Source organism: Thermobia domestica, chromosome 17, assembly GCF_964235325.1.
Source record: "Thermobia domestica chromosome 17, izTheDome1.hap1.1, whole genome shotgun sequence".
In the NCBI taxonomy this organism is placed as follows: domain Eukaryota; kingdom Metazoa; phylum Arthropoda; class Insecta; order Zygentoma; family Lepismatidae; genus Thermobia; species Thermobia domestica.
The window spans coordinates 114,009,276-114,030,718 of NC_137470.1; the positions used below are offsets into that span (position 1 = coordinate 114,009,276).

At 37.2% G+C, this 21,443-nt stretch overlaps 1 protein-coding gene across 13 annotated transcripts in view; it reads right to left on the reverse strand.

Annotated features, from left to right (window-relative positions):
- The window catches only part of LOC145674301 (uncharacterized), a 209,987-nt gene that overhangs the window by 37,039 nt on the left and 151,505 nt on the right, over positions 1-21,443 (reverse strand). For 7 of the 13 annotated variants that reach the window (XM_081744160.1, XM_081744162.1, XM_081744163.1 and 4 more), the window contains 2 exons: positions 6,453-6,647; positions 1,550-1,638 (listed from right to left, as the gene is read on the reverse strand). In XM_081744160.1, the coding sequence (XP_081600286.1) occupies positions 1,550-1,638; positions 6,453-6,644 (281 nt within the window). In that variant the 5' untranslated portion in view covers positions 6,645-6,647. Of the gene's footprint in view, positions 1-1,549; positions 1,639-6,452; positions 6,648-9,224; positions 9,326-9,368; positions 9,632-9,687; positions 9,799-10,115; positions 10,395-21,443 lie in introns of those variants that run through there. The other 6 variants (XM_081744155.1, XM_081744158.1, XM_081744156.1 and 3 more) reach the window with 6 other exon arrangements.

Sequence of the window (21,443 nt, forward strand, 5' to 3'; positions counted from 1 at the left end):
GTCGAAAGTTTGGAACTCCAAAAATTCAGAAATTACAGAAATCAGTAAGCAGAATGATAGAATTCCTGAGCGTGGTTTAGCAATGTCTAAATATTAGTAGTGTTAGAAAGGTGTGATGACGGAAGAGTGATCTTTGCAGACATCGTCTATTTGTAAATTTCCTGAATTTTTGACTGGAAGCCAGACTTTTTTTTTTTTTTTTTTTTTTTTTTTACTCGTGTTGTTCAGCCATTTTCAAAATACTGATTATTTGTACGATCACGTTTTCGTGCATGAACCTGAAACGAGGACTCTATTGAAACCGAAGATAATAAATAGCTATTCCAATCTCTGCTCCCTGGCCTGTAACGAAACACACACCCTGGCTTGTAACAAAGCACTTACAAAGTCCCGTAACTGGATACTGCAAAACAGTTCGTTACACTGCATGGTAACGAGACAATAGTTTCAAGGAATCATATTTTCCATCTTTTTGCTGATTTGCTATTAGTAGACATGAAACTTTTTCTTTCTTTTTTTTCAAAAGTCAATTTGTAGCACCTGCATTTTCACGTTTAAAACAGCTCAGTAATTTAGATAAGCAACTTGCAGTCACATCCTTTACAGCCGCGTACTTTCTTCAATTGACAGTGAACATCTGTCCCGGGTACTATCTATTTGAAAGAGAATTCAACACACTCTTTAAATCATACATTATTATATGGCATTTTCTCACAATACCTACAGTAAACCTCTAAAGTAATAACATTACTAGTACAAAACTTCGAAAACAGATGAAGTTATTTGTGAGGTGAAACTCATTAAATTAGAACCAAACCAAAAAAAATGCAGACCTATCTTTTGCCGTTAAAATGACAACACTAATAAAGAAACGAACTAGCAACACCAAATTTGGTTAATAGACACGTTATAGTACACGAGTGAAATCATTATTAATTACTTTACCATCCTTTTCCTTTTTCTTTCTTTCCTGAGTTTAACGTCGTACGTTTATGAACCGAGACTAAGGGAGACGGTGATGATGAGATTGATGATAATGGTGGAATGATGAAAGTAGGAGGATACGTTGTTTGTCCAGCACCAAGTCTACTTGGAAGAAGCTGGAATTGAAGCAGAAATGAGTGCTCTACCGCTCAGCTACCGCCGTCCCCATAATACTATTCTGTACTATACAATTTCACCTTCGGACATTAACAGAATATACAGAGGTCAGTATCGAATGAAAACATTATGTACGTTCATTGACTGGTACAACACGACAAGGGATGGGGAGAAATAGATTGCATGACATAGATCTCGGAAAGCAATAGGGTGTGTACATATTGCCTAAGTTTACATACTGCGTCTGTTGCGATCTCTGATCTGAGAGTCATTGTACAATCATGAACTGTTCAGCGCGAAATAGATTAGGTGAACGCACAGCAAAGGAAAGACTGAAACATTATACCCATTTAACAGTTGATGGAAGTTTCCTGCGAAATGCATTGTTTGCGTACCACGAATTAAAGTCGATCTTGTTTTAATGTTAATATATTTTTGTAATAATTACCTGCTTAGATCCACCACACTCTCTGCGTCGTCTACAATAACTGATGCATTATCAGTTTCTTCGGAGCGACCTGGTCTTTTCTGTCTTTCCTTAAAAAGAAAAATAATTGATTATGAATGAGTGACTGGAATTTTTAACTGAATGATATACTGTAAATAGTTCTAAATTTATATTGCACTTCTAAACTGCACTTCTAAACTTATGCTTTTATTAACCTTTACGGATGCGCGTCTAGTAGACTTATTTTAGGACTCACGCCAGGTAAATTCTTACCTATTATTACAATGCACTTAAGTTACATGCTTTAACATCACTAAAAGATTTTATTCCATTATTTTATATTTTACACATTATAACTATCCTTCTGATGCATTCCTATGAAAATATATGCATGCAATATTTCCTATTATTTACTTCGTCTTTCAAACATCACCTGTCTTAAATTTTCTACAATACATTATACATTATATACTGCACTGGCTTAGGTAAGCGATAATACCGTGACATCACCATGAGACATTGCCACATGTACTTGCAGTGAGGATCCTGGCGTACAATTAATACCTTTAGAGGAAAAGAAACACGCGGGAAGTAAATAAACAACAGTGTGCATTTCTATGTTTGTGGTGTTTTACTTCCCCAGCTTGGTCTACCTATCTTTGCCTATGGCTGATAGGCATAGACGACTTTTAAATGTTTACTCACCTGTGACAGTCCATTCTTCTATCACCAGTTTTATTGAGCTCCTCCGTGGCTAACCGGTTAGCGTATGCGTCTTTGGCGTGGGAGACTCGGGTTCAATTCCCGACGGGAGCTCATGCGGTTTGGATTCTACGTTAATCAGTAGGTCCCGTCTCATATAACTTTGCTGCTGAAAGGGGCGTTGAACTCAAAATCAACTCAACTCAATTCAACAGTTGTATTCTGTGTGATGACCAACACTCTTCACAATTGCTCGACAGCTCACTTTTCACTGCTGAAGACGTTTCTGCACATTTACAAAGATTATTTTATTCCACTTCTGTAGGGACGCTTTCCAGAGGTCAGAAAATGTGCACTTTTTTCGAGAAAAAAGTAGGGCTCCAGAGGTAAAACAGAAGTCCAAAAGCACAGTAATCCGTTGACCTGCCACAGGAATTCTTCACTATGATTCGGTGAAGTTAACAGCAAGAATATTGGTCCTTGCTTCCATCCGTCTGTACAATGCCAATGATGATTTGGCTGTATAACTGAGCGTCTTCTCCTAAAGCACTCCCATTCATCCTGTTTGTGTTCCCTCCATGTAATATGGAGCTTCATGTAAATATTCATTACAACACGTTTCTAGTAATACTCATCATTGATTTTCAGGTTGTTGGCAACAATATGTAGCTTTAACTTCCGACTATAACAAAATCCAGTCACCATCATGAAACCAGGTTAATAACTTTCGGAGCATTGAGAACGAAACTGCTTCGTTCATTTGCATCGATACTTATATTCATAATTGCTCGAACCGTTCCACAGTCTCTCAGATATATTCACGCCTTGCCTATGGTGACTACAAACTTCCACCGATCTCCAGTCAGGTGGCACTCGTACAGCTTTGTGCAGTTGGTTTTCCGTTTGCAAGACATGGATGACACTAACCTTATAGACCACCTTGATACGTATCTTTTTGTAATTGGCATAGTGTATGGTTAATTGTACCACACGAAACCACGTAACACTTTGTGTTGGTGGATTCTCTGGCATTATCAGTCTTAATTTCGAGCAGGATCTGTGGTGCTAGCTTCATTGGAGTCTTTTTGGATGTACCTTAGACAGAGACACACATTGTGATGTTGGTAGCATAAAATATTATTCAATACGGCATTCAATGTGAGGTGTTTAAATAGAAATCTGTGTTAGCGGCACTGTTTAACTAAGCTGAAATGATGGATTGTCCATCAGAAAGTGCTACGTTGTAGCCTTTCGAGAATCAACTTACTGTCGGAGCCATTAGACTTCTTACAACACAAGTAGCCTACTTCGCTAGCAGACACATCAGATGCTATTGTTTCAGTTGGGCAATTTTCGTTTCTACGTTGCGCCTACTCTATGCCATGCCTCTTGAATTCTGTCTTTGTGAAAGCCTTTTATTCTCTCTAAATAATAATGTATAGTCATAGGAAAGATAGAATACATGAAATGCATATATATTATTTGTTTGTAACTTTGTAAACAAGTTTAGAAATTATCGATTTCGTTTAACACAGAGAGAACTAATTCTCTTGGCAGTACTAAAACTATATTTTAATAGGTCAATTTTTTGGGGGGGAGGAAGTTAATCACCAAAAAATATGAGGGTGAGTGTCCTTACTTTTGCTGGGGATTGTACCAGTGCAAGAAAGTGCACATTGAACAACGTTAATATATTATATAGAAGCCAGAATATCTTCGAGAGAACTGAAATAGAAAAGAATACATTTCAAACTCGGGTCTCAATTATCTTTTTTGTTACTAATAACAATTCCACAATATTATTAGCGTTTGTAGAACAAGAATTTTAGGAGTCATAAAAAAAAAACCAAAAGATTGCAATCTTAGTTTTTCGGCTCAGAGGCCACAACATTTTTGAACGGCCCCTAAATGAAATTTTCGTATTTTTGACGGAATAATCACATCATACTGAGTTAAGTGATAGTTTGGGTTTGGCTACATTATATGTATTTCTCCAGATACAAGGCCCAAAAATGTTTTCATTGAAATATAATGGATCTTTTGATTAAAAAAGAAAAGCTACTAGCCTCTAAAACTAGATTTCCAAAATAATTAACTGAGGTGGAATAATTAATATTTTGGAGAATGTCACAGTTTAAAAGAAATATATTATTAGATCCAACATGTTGCATCACACTAATAGCAATATTTACAACATTGTACTCCTGACAATCACATGGTTCGTCAACGGACACCCATACTTTCTTTAATTTCAATTCATTTTTAATACTTGGCATTTTTAAAATCCTTTTCAGATAGTTCTTTCTTAATGTCAAAGAATCAGTAAGGGAATTAGGAATGTCTTTTTATAAAAATGCACGCAATTTCATATTATCCACTTTACTCAATATATGTATATATATCACCACAAATGCAAATTTGATACCACATTGCCCTAGTAGTTGTTGAATTGTTTATTCGTTCGAACGTACCTTAAGTCCACATTCATGTTTCTCTCTTTGTATACGCTATTCTACAATAAATTCTCTTTCATTTGCAACTGAGTGTCACATACCTTGCACTTAGGGTTACCATATGATAGACTTTAGAAAAGAGGAGACTTTGAAAAGTATATATATATATATATATATATACATTATTCAAGAAATCTCTTTGGGCGTAGCAAAAAGCAATTTATATAACTAAAACTTTTACGATACTGATTACGCAAATATTAATGTAATGTTTTAAGTCAACATTTATTGTATATTTTCCAACAGGAACTTATATCTGTAATGTTATCACCTTTCATTTGCATATACTACATTTTTATGTTGTGTATTATGACATTACCATTCTCATAATTTTAATTTTTGAACTATAGCATAGGTAGACGATTTCGTAATAGTCAGATTTTAAAAAATCTGTTATTTTTATGCATAAATTTGCAAATAAAGTTGTCCAAGCTCAATATTATTATGGAAGCAAGTCTATCGAACCAAACAAAAATACAAAATGAAATGTGGCAATCATATTTATTACATTAAATAGTATGGTAGGATATAAAGAGAATACAGAACAACCTAGGATAGTAGCATGCAAACTTTTTAGCTCTTACCAAACTATTATAATTAGAATTCTTGGTAAAAACGAACATTGCCCACCTCACCATTAATATAGCTCAGAAATGATTCAGTGATGTCAATCTGAAAGTTTATAAAATCCCATCTCGAAAAGCCAACATTCCCATTTTGCTCTTAAGCTTCTCACTCGCTATATTAATTACAAAAATTTCAAAATGTATAAAATATGAAAATTAAAACCATTGTATGTTACTTAGTTTCTTCAACATTTGAGTGAATTATTCGTGATTTCCGATCTTCTAAGTTCAAATATTTGATGAATAAATACTTTTGTAATTAAAAGAGACTATTAAAAAAGCTGATGAAAACAAGTATATTTTGTTCTAAGAATTTAGTATTTTAATCACACTTTTGTGCCTTAATCTTGTAGTGAACGCAATGAAACTAGAAAAATTTCATTCTCCTGTTACTTCGTGTAGAATATTTAGATATTATCTGTTTCTCGATTGGTAATTTACTTTCTTGAGTTCATATTTTTCTTTAATTCCAGAGTACAATTTACATTCCTTGGCGCTTGTTTTTTGAAATTCACAAGTTACTATATATAAATTACTTCCACAACAACATGCACTTTCCAAGAACAAAGTTTGGCAATTAGCATTCATTTCAGGTTTATTCAAGCGTTATTAGTCTACTTTTCGCTCGTAGAAAACTTGAGCTTCGATTAAATAAATATATGATAATTCCGATATATGTTGCTAATTTTGACGAAAAGTTCCTATATTTCTATTAAAAAAAAAAAAAAGAAAAGAAAATGGGATTTTTCTCACGAGTTGACATCACTGGAATTATTCAGAAATATTATATCTTGTTTCATTTTTAAAATTTTCCATGTACGTTTAGAAGATATTAAGTTCAAACAATAAACAAATACTTAAAAAAAAGTAAATATGCCAGAAAATGTAAAAGAATGTACTTATATATACACACATAAATGCAACAAAAATGTGCTCTAATCGCTCAATTTTTAATTACAACAAAATTATATCATACTGAGCAACGTTTCTAAACATCGGAGAAAAAGATACAAAGAGCAATCGAAATCCTTACCCTGGCAATGACATTAATTTAACACTTACACTTTCACTTGTTGACGAATACTGGCGATCTCGACTTAACAAGGGACCACGAGCATCTTCATTGTTTCCATTTTGGCTCACACTTTTGAGCGCCAATTGATTCCCATTAACAAAAGCCCAAAACTCATAAAAAGTGTCCAACTTTTTAATGCAATCGTTACATACCACGTGCGAAAGGTTGTCATTCCGCATTATCTATAATGTAGAAAAAAGATTATTTGCAAATCATTGAGCTGGAAATAATTTACTTCCACTTGTTTCATATCTCGAAGTTAAGGCTACAAGAAGCCTTATCTACCACCTAAACATGATACAAAATTCAAAGACTATAGTTTACAATAAAAAAAAATAGAGAGTAAAAAATACAAAAAAAGAAACAGACGCTCCTTTTCACACATATGGATAGAACTCACAAACATTGTAGTGCCACACTAAAATATTTGTACTATAATACTATATTATAGTAATATATTGTTATTACAATCCATTTCTTAAAGTAAGTACCAGTATTCTTATATTCCCTTGTATTGTGGTACTTATTGGATTGATACACACCATTTTTTTTTTAACTTGACCGTTTAATACAAAAGCAAATACGATTATTTTTATTTCTATACAAAAACGCTTTCAAGAATCTAAACCATCACTAGATATTGCGTGCTGCCATCTTCCTCTTCTACCCGCGCCTATATATAAAAAGCAAAATAGAAATGTACAGTCCTTGTCAATTTAACGGAAACAACTGGGGTTCGAAATACATCAGTCTGGGTTGATAAAGGTCAGGGAGCGACCGCAATGTCAAGTTGTTGCTTGTTATGTTAAACCAAACTCTGTACTACGTAAGAGGCAGCAGAATGGCAGTGTGTAGTAAACTGAGCAGACGGTGATAGAGTATAATTCAAAATGGATGACTCCTCTGACTTCTAAAGTGGGTAAATTGTTGGTGCGCGTTCGTGTGGTGTGCTTGACGAAAGTGCAAAGTGTGTTAGGTTTGTCGCGAGAGACAGTATCTGAAATAATGACGCCAGGCAAACCGGCATTAGCAAAAATGAACAATGGTCGGAGGAAACGTCCCAGTGACAGTTCCCACCAAGTATTAAAGCGTACTGTCACTCAGAACCGTCGCGAGATTGCAGTGAAAGTCCCTGAATAAATAACTGAAAATTTTCACTTTCAAGAAATTACGCCAGTGTACCCCCTTTGGCATAGGATTTTCAAAAATGCTGTAGCAAGTGTTCAAATACTTTTAACGGGATCTTTGTATGCTCATTTCATCTTCCTATTTTTGGGGATTCCTGAGATTAACTATTTCTCTCAAAATTTTTACTCTCTTATAGGGGCGTCATTTCAGACTTCGCTTGATGGGGCAAGAGAATCACCGACTTTCAAGTTTTGTACTAGTATATTAGTAGACAGTCGATTAAAGAATATGCATTTCTCAAACTCTTGTGGGAGGGGGGAATTTCCCCTCTCTTACCCCCCTAAATGACGCCCCTGCTCGCTTTACCTCCCTTACGATACATATTTCTAAAAATTCATATTATTTCTGATAACATTCTGTTCTGAATAAACCATACTGAAAGACTGTGTGTCAGGTATATATATATATATAATGTGATGAAGACATGAGAGTCACTTTTGAAATTGAAGCTATAGAAAAATTATCTAGGATTGTGTAAAGAGAACATGGCAGAAAAAGTGTCAGGTAAGTTCTAATACGTATAGTTATTGTGATTTGTAAGGAAATCTTAGTGTGCAAGCAACCCACCGTTACTAACGCGCTTGCCTTTTACGAATGCACATTCGCAGGACTCACCAGTTTTTCCTGCCCTGAACCAGAATAGACACACTTGTTGCCTGTAGTGACCTTTAGCACATATTGGTGCTCGTTTCTTGCATGAATAATAGTTTTGTTGGTATATCAGTTCGTAGGCATATTATCAATCTGTACGGAATTATTTGTGGATGTGCCAAGAGAATAACTATAAAATGTACTAGAGTATACTTTAAAGCAAAAAATTGACCTAAGATAAGTTTATAAGGTAGCTTCCATATTAATGACTTGCACGTGAAACTTTCTGAAATACTTAACCCATAGAAAAATCGTTAATGGTATATGTTATCAACTTTGATCTCTGCTGATCAACGTTGATACCGATTTCCGATTACAATAAGGGAATAAGTGAAAGATGAAATTTATTTTTGCAGCGACATACACACGTCATCAAGAAAAGGGTTCATTCACTCAATGTCGTATGTTTTGAAATCAAGCAAAATATTTGTATATATACATACACACGTCTGTATCTTAATACAGTGCATGCTTATTTTTCCGGCTTATGTTTAGCAGAAGGGGTCCATCTCTTTTCTCTAAAAAAATGTTACAATTTTGGTAATTTCTGTTCATATTCGGTTAGTTTAGGGTAGGGTTGGTTAGTTTAAGTTAGGTTAGGCTAGTTTAGATTACGTTAGGTAAGTTTAATTTATGTTATATTAGTGTAGGAGTCCCGCATAATTTTCCAAAAAAATGATAGAATTTCGCTTATTTCTACTAATATCAGGTTAGTTTAGGTTAGTTCAGGTTAGCTTACGTTAGTTTATGTTAGGTTCGGCTAGATTTCGTTACTTTATGTTACGTCTAAGTACTTGCATCACTCGTTTCTCCTGTAAATTTTGTTTCTTACGTGCTTCTGGACCCCTTGTACTAAACATACCCCATTTTTCCATACTATCTTGTTCAAACGAGGGTTTAAACCTCGAACCCTCCCTTACATAAACCACTATATTCATGAAACAGTAAATTTATATCAGAAAACTGTATATCGGTTTTGCTCTACGGTAGTCAATATTGTAACATAGAATAATGGGTTTCTATCACTCCTCGTCTGAATGGACGCATAATTGCAGAAGTGGCACCTATTATTTGAATGTCGAGCTCACATGAAAACACTGCTCCTCCTTACTCTCACCAGTTTTGCTCTTATTTGTATCAGACGGAAATGGACACAGCAGCTATATAGGACAGATGAGCCTCTTATACTCATATCACAGTTCAGAATTATAAAAATATGTATAAATTTTAGTAGGGCCTAGGTGTGCAGCGATCTGAATCTTTTCTTGTTTTGAATTAGGAAGTCAAATGCAGTATATGTCCATGCTAGTTATGCCTAGATGCAATTTCACCTATGCAACAAGATATTCAGAGTATTCTCTTGGATAAAAATATAAGGATTACCAAAAACATTGAAAACCGGTACGTAACTTAACCCAACAAAGATGTAGGGACTTCAGTGTAAATATTGGGGGTAAAACTAACTCAGAAAACGGAATTCAGTTTGTCTGTGTTTCAGAAGTCACTCAGCTACAAATATTCTTGTTCTGAATGCAATACTAATTTGAAGTAAATTACATCCTTTAGAAATACAGTGCATTGATAGGAAACAAATTCGTCAAATGTGTACGAAATTCCAAGTAACTAAAATGTATATGATTTGAATAGGAAGAATGTTTTATTCATTACGATTACATTGGTATTAGTAAATCTTAAACGTAAAGCTTTTGTGGTACACTTTAATGACCAGAAAGCTAATGCTCACAATCAATGTAAATCAGGAATTCATTAAACATTAAATTTATTTATGAACATGAAAAAAAAATGCTTACTCTTACTGACAGACACTTTTCAACTTTGAGATTTATTAAGCGTGTCTGTCCTATTGAACTAAATGTATCAATCCCAGTGCTTGTGCTCCTTAAACAAAGCCTACAGTTTTCTGATTTCAACAATTTGGAAGCCATAGTTGATTGAAAATATGAAAAATACTGAGAAAATACGTAGAACACCTTTGTCTATTGTCTTCCGTGATATTCCTGTCCGTACATGATCGTGAAAGGTCGGAATTTTTCGAAGACATTGCCTTTAGCGCCTATAGGGTTAGTAAGCAATTTAACACTTTTGCTCCGAGGTTTATATGCCAATATTCCAGCTTTCTGTCAGTTTAGTGTATTTTCAAAACATTATAATAAAGATATGCATACGAAATACATGGCAAATACATATTTAAACTTTCCGTTTTAAGATCAATGCAACTAATTGTTAATGGGTAAATTGCAACATTATCAAGGTTCATCGTTTGCATTAATAAGTTGCACCGAGTCCGTGGAGTCTCATTCAATGTTGGTTTGCGTCAACGTAACGGAAAGTTTCCGTTTGTTTGCGATATTTGGTGCAAATTCTGCCTTCGCAAAAATTGCAGCTTGAAAAGCAACACAAAACGTGCAAAGATTAATTTTAACTGCTGTACTCTTTATTTGCAAAGTTTACGTCGGTGTCGCATGGTGAGTTTGCGATATCATGTTACAGATGTACATTTTGGGCCTTATGCAGAGTCGTTTTGAAGTCTGATTAACACCATACTACGGGGTTGACTAATAGATGGTTATCAAAATTGTATTCAGAGACTCTGATTAGGACGAAGAATTGGACGAAGTTAATCACATGTGACTAATTAATCTACAGCAGAGACTAATCTTTTACCCACGGTTTAGCGTGCGACACATTTCGTATTTCGTAATTCGTGTATTTTCATTTTTACAGACTACGCATGCGCTCATCTACTTTTCCGTAGTTGCCACATTTATTTTACTCACCGATGCATTGGGGTTCTATAAGTTAGTCATATCCAAATCATCATTTTAGTTGTACTCAAAGTAGACTCTGAATAGCATAACGTGCGCCTTCCTTAGTAAAAATTTAGTATGCTTACTAACTAGTCTGAGACTAACCCTCGATTAACGAATTCTCTCTCTGAATACCGCCCAATAAGTTCTGTGATGTGTTGCTGTCTGTTAATTTTGCGGCATTGTGATATCTCAATGTTTTGCGAAGACTGCTGAGGAATGAAGCCCCTGTTCAGGCTGCACGCCTTGTGACAGTGTAGAAGTGATATAAAGTAAAATATAGTAAAGCTAACACACAGACACATTCTCCATCACATCCTCTACACACTGATGTTGACATTTTAGTGCAGATTACGGATAGGTGTATCATTAGAAAAAAAATACATGTTCTCTGCCTTCGGACATATGTATGTTGAATGCCTTTGTATGTTGAAAAATTGTATTTTACATGCGATGTTCCATTTCTCGTTTCGGATTTATTTTAAGAGGGCACAATCATTATGTCTGTAAGAGACACGTTCTCTGAAAAAAAAAAAGTTGGTTGAAACTGCCTAAGTAGTTATCAACTTTACCCGGTTTCTTGTACATGGATACTTGTTTCGTAAAACAGCACGCGAATGCAGACAACTAGCAAAGTGATTTAGCGCGCCGAAGACGCTGAGGCTAGCGCTATTCAGTCAGATAAACTACTAGTTTATGTAACTTACTTTCAGTTTCTACGTTGTTATCTCTTGCGCCTTGTTCAATCCACTGCTTGCACTTTCTTTCACGTGACCTCTTATGGAATTATACTAAGGCCTTATCTCACTTCCTACTGGTAGCGTCATATATTCACTATGAAAAAGACTTGATGCTGACTCTCCATTAAACTTTAATATATATTCATTCCAGCAGGGGCGTAAATAAGGGCCCTGCAGACCCCGCATTGCGGTGGGTGGGGCTCAAGCCATCAGGGGACCCCAAATCATGAAGTGGGATGTAGAGAAGGGGCCTCACTTCACGCTGTTTGCGGGGAGGCCCCAAAGCCTTTAGTTACGCCACTGCATTCCAGTACTGTTTTATATGTTGTTCTTTTGAATATAAATAACATGTAATTTTTGTTTTACATTCTAAAAGTACGATGGACTTCCGCAATAAAGTTATAACTTCCGGATGCAATACGTTGAGTTGAGTTGATTATGAGCAGGGCCCGGATCTTGTTGACCTAAAATTTTCTAGAAAGTGACCTATAAAATGACACTAAAATTCCTGTAAAATGCCCCTAAAATTCACAAAAATGACCTAAAACTTGCGTTTTCTTAAATGTTTATTTCGTAAAACATTGACATTTTTACATATCCATCTGATTTTAATTAACGTTTGTCACTCATATTCAAAAAGTTTTGTTTCAGTTAGTTGCAGTCTATTGATCATTTATGTCCGTTGATCAGTCCATTGTACGGCATTGTAAGTATTGAAAGCGTCAATTCACTCACGAGTTGAAACTAGGAAGCACTCTTAAATAATAAAAGTTCGCAAGTGTAGACTACATGAGAATAATAGATAAAAATTGTGTTTAATATCTTTGTACGCCTTCTAATTCAGTTTTAGTTATTCATGTGATCACATCCTTTGTGGTCAACAACCCAAAACTATCTGTTTGAACACCTATCAACCCCCACCTTTCGTTAACCAGTTACAGTTTAGTTTTCATTAGCTTGTTAAGAATGCAGTTTTTTCACCCCCAATAGTCACGAAGCAAGAAAAGAGATTATTCAACTTCGTCTTTTCCACAACTGTAAACCGTGTTCATTTAAAAATTTCCTTATGTAGAAGAAAAAATAGAAGGACAAGAAGTGACCTAAAAGTTACCTTAAAATATTAAAAAATGACCTGAAATTTCAAAACGGCAAAAAGTGACCAAAAGTTGACCCTAAAAATATATATTTTTAGAACCTAGAGTGGATGGATAACGTTTTTATTAGAATTTGCCTTGTTTTATGCGTAACAGAAAAAAGTTGACTTGTCAACAAAATCCGGGCCCTGATTATGAGTTTAACGTCCCTTTCAGCAGCAAGGCTATATGAGACGTGGACCTACTGATTAACGTGGAATCCGAACCACATGAGCTCCCGCCGGGAATCGAACCCGGGTCTCTCACGCCAACGGCTCGTATGCTAACCGCATAGCCATAGATGAGCTCGGTTGCAATACGTTCGTGCATTCCAATCCGGGGGCGCGTTTCCTTGAAGGAGCATGAAAACCGAGCAAGAGTGCATACACTACTGTCAATATAAACTGCAAAGCGAAGGAAGAAAGAGCCAGTTGTTGAACGATCACAAATCAGTTTCTAGTTAAGCACTAAGGCTTTCCGTATATAATTCTTAAAAATGTACTGAAAGTAAATTTAATACAAAATATTACTGAACTTTTTTTTTGTGCTGACAATGCCATTGATTTTTTAAAGCTTCCTATGTCATCCATACGTGTCTTGTAAAACGGCTACTTCCGTCCGTCTGTTTCTCGACAGCTATAACGGTGATCGATATTTAGAAGTGCCTTTTTGCAATCAATTCAGTGTTCCATGAATAGGCTTTATCTCCTCCGATAATCCTCTATTCAAACTAAAAGAGGAGAGGTCTACTCTTTCCCGTTTCGACTTTAATGACCATAAATAAAATCTTTAGTAGATAGCGATCAGTATACAGGGTGGTCCATAAGTCTTAGTACAGTGGATTATATTGGAGACAAACATGATTAAAGCAACTCTGACAACCGGAGGGCGGACTTGGGTAAAGGAGCTACCGATTGATGCATGTGTAGTGAATGGCGGCCACCTTGATGCAGGTTAGCTTTCTCAAATAGGAAAGAAGGCATGTGACACATCAATTAACACTACTTTCTGAAGGGAATGCAGTTGTGCAAGCAGAAATGCGTTATCATGTTCCGTTCCAAAGTAATGATGCCTCAAACAGAAAAGTTGACATATTTCTGTTTCCTTGCAGGGAGAGCGACATGGCACTAACGTTGCAAGAAAGACGTGACCCCCCAAATTAGACAGGTTTTCGTTTCGTTGCAGGTAGAGCGAGATGGCACTGACGAAGCAGGAAAGAATTGAGATCATCCTAATATCTGGGGAAAGAAGCAGTCGTGTGATTGCCCAGGATTTCAACGCACGCCACTCCGAAAGACCTGCAATAAGCCACAACACCGTTAGCTACCTCATTAGAAAATTCAGTGTAACTGGTAATATTGCCGACAGAACACGGTCAGGTCCCCCACGAACCGCGACAGATAAGGAGACATCCACAATGGTGCTTGCTGCGAGTGTGAAAAGTCCGAAGCGCAGCACAAGACAACTAGCAGCGATAACAGGCGTACCATGTGCTTCCGTGATGAGGATTCTCCATACGAACAAGTGGCATCCCTTCAAGCTGCAGATTGTCCACAACCTTCCAGAAGATCATTCAGACCGGCGCATGGAATTCGCCAATTGCGCTTTGTCACAATATGATCGAGATCCGCATTTCCCAGCCAGCGTTCTCTTCACAGACAAGACAAACTTTTATTTGGATGGGGAGGTGAATTGCCAGAACATGCGATATTGGTCCGATGCAAACCCACATGCGATCAATCCCTGCAGGATCCCTGCTGATATCATGGTGTGGTGTGGCATATGGAACAAGTCGATCATAGGACCCTTATTCATTCCTGGTACCCTAAATGGTGCCCGATATCTGGACATGTTACAGAAGTAGGTGCTTCCGTTGCTTCTCCGAGCTGATGCCACCTTGCCGCGATATTTTCAGCAAGATAGTACCCCACCGCACTATGCGCTGCCTATACAGGAATGCTTGGATCTGCATTTTCCTGGACGTTGAATCGGTCGCCAAGGCCCTGTGGAGTGGCCAGCTCGGTCTCCGAACCTCACTCCCTTGGATTTTTTTAATGGGGACACTTAAAACACTGGTGTATCTGGAGAAGATTTGGGATGTTGCACACCTACAGGGACGTATTCAGGAGGTCTGTGCTGTGACAGCATCACCCCTGCTGTATTGTTACGGGTTCAAGAGGACTGGATTAAGAGAATCCGGCTGTGTGTTGCAATGGACGGGCAACATGTGGAGCTACTTTGGGGTGGTACTTTGGGACGTCATAACTTTGGAACGGGACATGATAACGCATTTCTACTTGATGGCCGCCATTCAACACGCACGCATCAATCGGTAGCTCCTTTACCCAAGTCCGCCCTCCGCTAGTCAGATTTGCTTTAATCATGGTTGTTTCCAAAATAATCCACTGTACTAAGACTTATGGACCACCCTATATTTTTGGAATCCATTCAGCGTCTCAAGGAAACACATCATAACCAAATGTAACTCTGACAAAACCAGAAGTGGTTTAAATAGGATTAGGATTTAGATTTCTGGGGGTTCGGCATCAAAGGCCGGGATGACGTCCCTCGGCGAACACACTATCTGGCGACTTAGGCGAGAGCGTTAGCGACTACGTGGGGCCACAAGTGCTTTAAATTTCGCAATATGTCCGGTTCTAATATTGACTTACATAGGGCAAAGACGGTACGAGGGGCATCAGTGCTGTATCGCCGGATCAAATTATTATTTTTTAAATTACCAAAATGTACTAAATTAGGTAAGAAATACAGTAAATTTTGTTAGGTTAGGTTAGACCTTCAAAACAGAGGCGTGTAAACTTTTCAAAGAAATGGAAAAACTAAGGTTATTATTTAACTTCTCCTCCAAATCACTTAGTAGTGTCTCTGTCTCACTTACTGGCTCCGTAGCTGTTGATGAGGCTGTGGACTTGCATTCCTCTGTGCAGATTCACTTTAGGGCTACTTCAGGGTACGTACGCGATAAGAATTATTGTGCAAGTGACACCAACCAACTTGTGCTAAGTGATTACTAAAAAGCACAAATGTTATCTTATACATTCAGGGCAGGAGCGCTGCAGGGTGTTCCGAATGTTAGCGAGGGGATGCATCCGTAAAAAGCAGGCGCGTCAGCGACGGTACGTATACACATAAACGAGGATAGCAGAAAACATAGTATATGGCATAGAACACTTGCCTTATGTGTAGATTTGGGGGGAATACTAAACGTCATCCAAAAAAGTACTAAAATGTGCTAAATTAGATTATATTAGGTTAGATTAGAGCTTCAAACCAGAGGCATGTAAACTTTTTCCAATTTCGAGTAAAAATGTGTACAATCGTTCAAAAATATACCCCATTTTCACACTGCCTTTTCCGCGACTAAATTATAACAATTGTACCTCTCCGCCAAATAGTCCCTTTTGCTTCCACATACAGTGCCGCTTACAACATCAAAAACAACTAACAACAACAACCACTTTCTTAACTTCAACTATACTCCTCATTTGACGTTCACTCACTCTTCCTCACAAACCAAAATAAATTCTCCAATTTATTCCGTAAATTTCCTAAAATTGGTCCGGGAATTAGAGATGGACACGTGTAGAGCTAAAATTCGAAACTCGAGTCGAGAAATAATAAACACTTCTGACCAGAGTATATATACTTGTTTATTAAAAACTAAATTACAGTGTAACGGTTTCGACAACTTAATGTTTTCTTCATCAGACACTAACTTGTCTTCATCAGAATTCGCCTCGAGTTTTGAGTCGAGTCAAAGGTAATTTTTTCGAGTCGAGTCACTAATTTTGAAGTTGAGTCAAGATTGATAAGTGGCTCGCTCGCCCGTTCAGCTCGTTTTGAAATCGTGGCCTAATTAGACCGGAAAGCGAATGCCATGAGAAATGTAAGAAGTAATGTGGAATTTTTAGTATTCTCGCGACAGGGGACACTACTCGCATCTCGTCTCGTCTCGATAACGAGACGACAATATATTTTTATAACGAGACAGCCTCAGATGTAAGAACCAATATAAGTATATACTGTAGTTCTTACCATCAATGCTGAGACCTGCAAGGTCGAATTTTTTAGCCCAAGCGGAAGACAACCCGAGTAATGTTGTCAACCGGCTCGGCTCGGTTTAACTGAGCGAACAGCTCGAGCCGGCTCGGTTGAAATTAGCCATCGGCTCAGTTCAGATGAGCTATCGATTTGGCTCAATTGAACCGATGGCTCGAGTCGGCCCGCTTGGGATTAGCCACCAACTCGGATCAGGGGAACTATCGGCTCGAGCCAGATTCGTTGAAATGAATCTATCGGTTCGGTTCAACTGAGCGGATGGCTTGAACTGGCTCGGTTGGGGTGAGCCTTCAGCTCGGTTTGGTTTGCGTCGGGTGAGCCATCGGCTCGAACCGGCACGGTTGGGTGAGCTGTTGGCTCTGCTCACTTCTCGGTTCCGCTCGATAGTGGAAGGAGATGTGAGCCGAGCCGCTCGAGCTGTTGACAGCCCTAAACTCGGGTCGAGCAGTTTTTAACAAGTTTGGCCGGTGTCCTATAACTTTCAACAATTTTTGGCTTGAACCCGAATACCTGCTCCTCCGGAACTCAAACCCAGAACCTCGTGAACGATGTCCTTGCGTCCTGAAGACTCCTCGATGACCGAGATTGGCAGTGAACTAGTTTTTAGTATTCAGGTACAAACCGCCTATATTTCATGGTTATACATGGTATAATAATAATAATAATAATAATAATAATAATAATAATAATAATAATAATAATAATAATAATAATAATAATAATAATAATAATAATAATAAGTTGTAGTGGTAGTAGTATCACTGATAAATATATTGTCTACGTAGGATATTTGAAACTACACACAAGATTTAGCTCGATTTGGCTCGACTCGACTGGAAACTCGACCCAAATTCGAGTTTTGTCTGTTAATATGTTTGTTTCAAGTTAAGTTGTGTTTCAAAGAAAACTCGCTCGTTCCCGTCCCTAGCGGGGATACAGCACTTAACCAATACGAGATATTAAGAAGTGGTTTTCTTAATGAATTCAGCGTCTCAAGAATATTTTCCATTTCCTGCATTCATCTTCTATTGAAACCGAGAGTGATAGAAACCAACCATTTCTGAATTAAACGTTGGGAGCTGTAGAACAAAGAACGTAATAGATGGTGACAAACATTTCTTTTAATCAATTTGACCAGGGACGTATATGAAGGCAGTGAGTTGTAGGGGTCTTTCCCCCGAAATCCCGACTTTCCTGTAAATTTAGTCTAATTTTTATGTGATTTTATATAATTTATCCTCATATTGAATTTGCCAACTCCGAAACTCTTCAACCGCATGAAATGCATTCCTGCGTACGTGCCTGGATCCAATGTCTCAAAAAATGGTACTATATCCACTCTATTACTCTACTAAAACAAGTGAATATCAATTCAGAGTGTGAAACTAAGACTTCCAAATTATGCGAATTCAATACACAAAATTGAAGCAGTACATCTGTAAATACTGGTTGCAATAGGTTGTAAGATCAAAGATAAAGCCTGTTCCTCAGACGCTGTATCCACATAAAAAAAAGAAGCATTACTCGCCACGTCTTACTACTTTTGTTCTATGAGGAAAACGCTTGAAACAAACAAAAAAAAATGCTTATTTTAGACACTTTCGGTTTGAATAGAGGGTTAAGAAAGAAGATAAGACCTATTCTTGGGTCACAAGATCAATTGCAAAATGCCGCTTCTTGATATTTTATACCGTTTTTTTCTCTACGGAAATCACTATTGAAACAGAAAGTAATAGTAATTTTGAAAGACTTTTGGTTTTGGTAGAGTGATGTGGATAGTCACGATATGTTGTCTTGAGACACTGAGTCGTTAGAAAAAAAAACTGCTTCTTCGTATCTGTTACCGTTTTCTTTCTATGGCGATAAACGTTGAAACGCGAAATAGCTTATTTAACCATTTCCGGTTTGAATGGATTCACGGAGCAGATGAAACCTATTCTTGGGGAGCTAAATTGATTGAAAAAAAAAACAGCTTTATAGCACTTACCATTTTCGATCTACGAAAATTATTATTGAAACCGGAATAGTACATTTGAACTACTTCTGGTTTCAGTAGAGTCTTGTCGATTGTCATAATGTTTTGAGACGCTGAATCCTTTGCAAAAGTAACCTTCTCTTCATCTGTTACCGTTTTCGTTCTATGGCGGTAAAAACGCTGAAACTGTAAATGGCTAATTTGAATCACTTCCGGTTTGAATAGAGAGTTAATGAAGACGATGGAACTTGTTATTGGGACGCTGAGTAGATTGCAAAGAACTGCATCTTGATAGCATTCGACGTTTTTGCTTTATGGAAATTAATATTGAAACTGCAAGTAATAGTAAATTTGAACTAATTCTGTTTTTGACAAAATATTGAGGAACACTCATGGCATGTTCTCTTGAGACGCTGAATAGTTTACAAAAAACCGTTTTTTACTATGCGTTGCAGTTTTCGTTCTATGGTGATAAACGTTGAAACCGGTATTAAAACCGAAATAATAAATTTAAACCACTTCCGGTTTCGACACAGTTTTATGAATAGTCACTATGTTGTTTGAGACGTTGAATCGTTTGCAAAAAAAAAAAAATCTTTTTTTCTATCTGTTACTGTTGTTGTTCTATGGCGATAAACGTTGAAACTGAAAATGACTACAGTGAAACCTCTCTAAAGCGGACAGCCGTGGGGAATCAATAATTGTCCGCTATAGAGAGGTGTCCGCCTTTGAGAGGTTTTGATATTTTCTTACGTAAATTAGTACAGAAGGTAATATGCAATTAGTAACAATATTTTTGGATGAATCATGTATTCACAAATATTACCAAAATATTACTGTACCTGTGTTGTCCTCTGCTGTCCAATACTCTATGTTCGAGGCACACGATGGAAATAAGATGTTACAGTTCTCTGCACTTTACACTTACGTTTACAGTATGTCGCTTTAATTTGTGGGTTAATTGCAGTCCAGTAGTGTCTTTTTTGTGACAATATGCATACCCGCGGGCAAAAACTACCGAACTTGTCTTCTGCTTGGTTAAAGATTCCAGCAGGACAGTAGAATAACGTGTTATTCCAAACGGCGGGCAAATTTCAATCACTTTTGTGTCTAAAACAGCTTGAGTGAGAGTGGAATGCAAGCAAAGGACATGAGAGTGTTGTTAAACAGAGACTCTTCGTCTGGATTACTGAGTAGACAGTTGAGGAGACAAAATGTCACAATGCTTTCTTAGTGACATGTATGAATGACTAAAAATGTATTTTTACAATACTTTTCAACTTAGTTATAGAGAAAGTGCCCGTAATACGGAGGTGAATAATACCTATAAAGGACAGAAAAGACTATATCCGTGTCCGTACTAGAGAGTGTCCGCTTTAGAGAGGTTTGCCAATATGTTTTATCCTATTACAGTGTTTGGGGATTACAAAATATGTCCGTTACGGGAAGTGTCCGCTAGTAGAGGTTTCACTGTAATTTGAACCAATTTTAGTTCAAATAGTCAGTTAATGGGGGAGATAGACTCTATCCCTGGGACTCAGAATCGATTATAAAAAAAGCTCATCTCAATATCTGTTACTGTTTTTGCTCTGATAGCTGTGGACAGACGGACGGACGGACAAAGCCGTTCTATAAGAATTCCAACACCTGTGCATAACAGAGTTTGGAAGTCCGAAAACGGTGAAACCGGAAGTGGTACAGTTTACTAGTACTTACGGTTTCAAAGTTTATGGACATAGAAGTATAAAGGTAACAAATAACGATAAGCGGTTTTTGGAACCGATTCAGCCTCCCACAAAAAGGTACCATGCCCAACCACGCGATTATTAAAACTGGTTAAGTGGTAGACATTCTATCTACTTCCAGTTTCAATATCAATCCTCAATTTTGATTCACAGAGGGAAAAAGAGTTTTAAAAAATCGATTCAGCGTCCTAATCGTAAGTTTCATCTTGTTTGTTAATTCTCTATTGAAACAGGAAGTAGTATAATTCCGGTTTCAACTTTAATCGCTATGGAACGAAAACAGCAACAGATAGCAAAAAACGCTTTATTTTTAAATTGATTCACCATATTAAGAAAACATTCCATCTCCTTCTGTATCCCTATACTAAAATCAGAAGCTACAATTTACTACGTGGTTGATCAGCAAGTAAGGTTGCAAAAGCTGCAGTGAAATGTGTATATATTATTCCATACAACCAATACAGCCAACCAGATAGTGCATACACTAGCTTATTTTTCGACATAGTGTTCATATCGGTTGAGGCGCTTGTCGGATTGTGGAATGAGTTTGAAGATTCCCTCCTGGTAAAAATCCTGTCCTTGCAAGTTCAGTCACGTTGTCACGATGTGTTTTACCACCTCGTCTGAAGCAAACTACG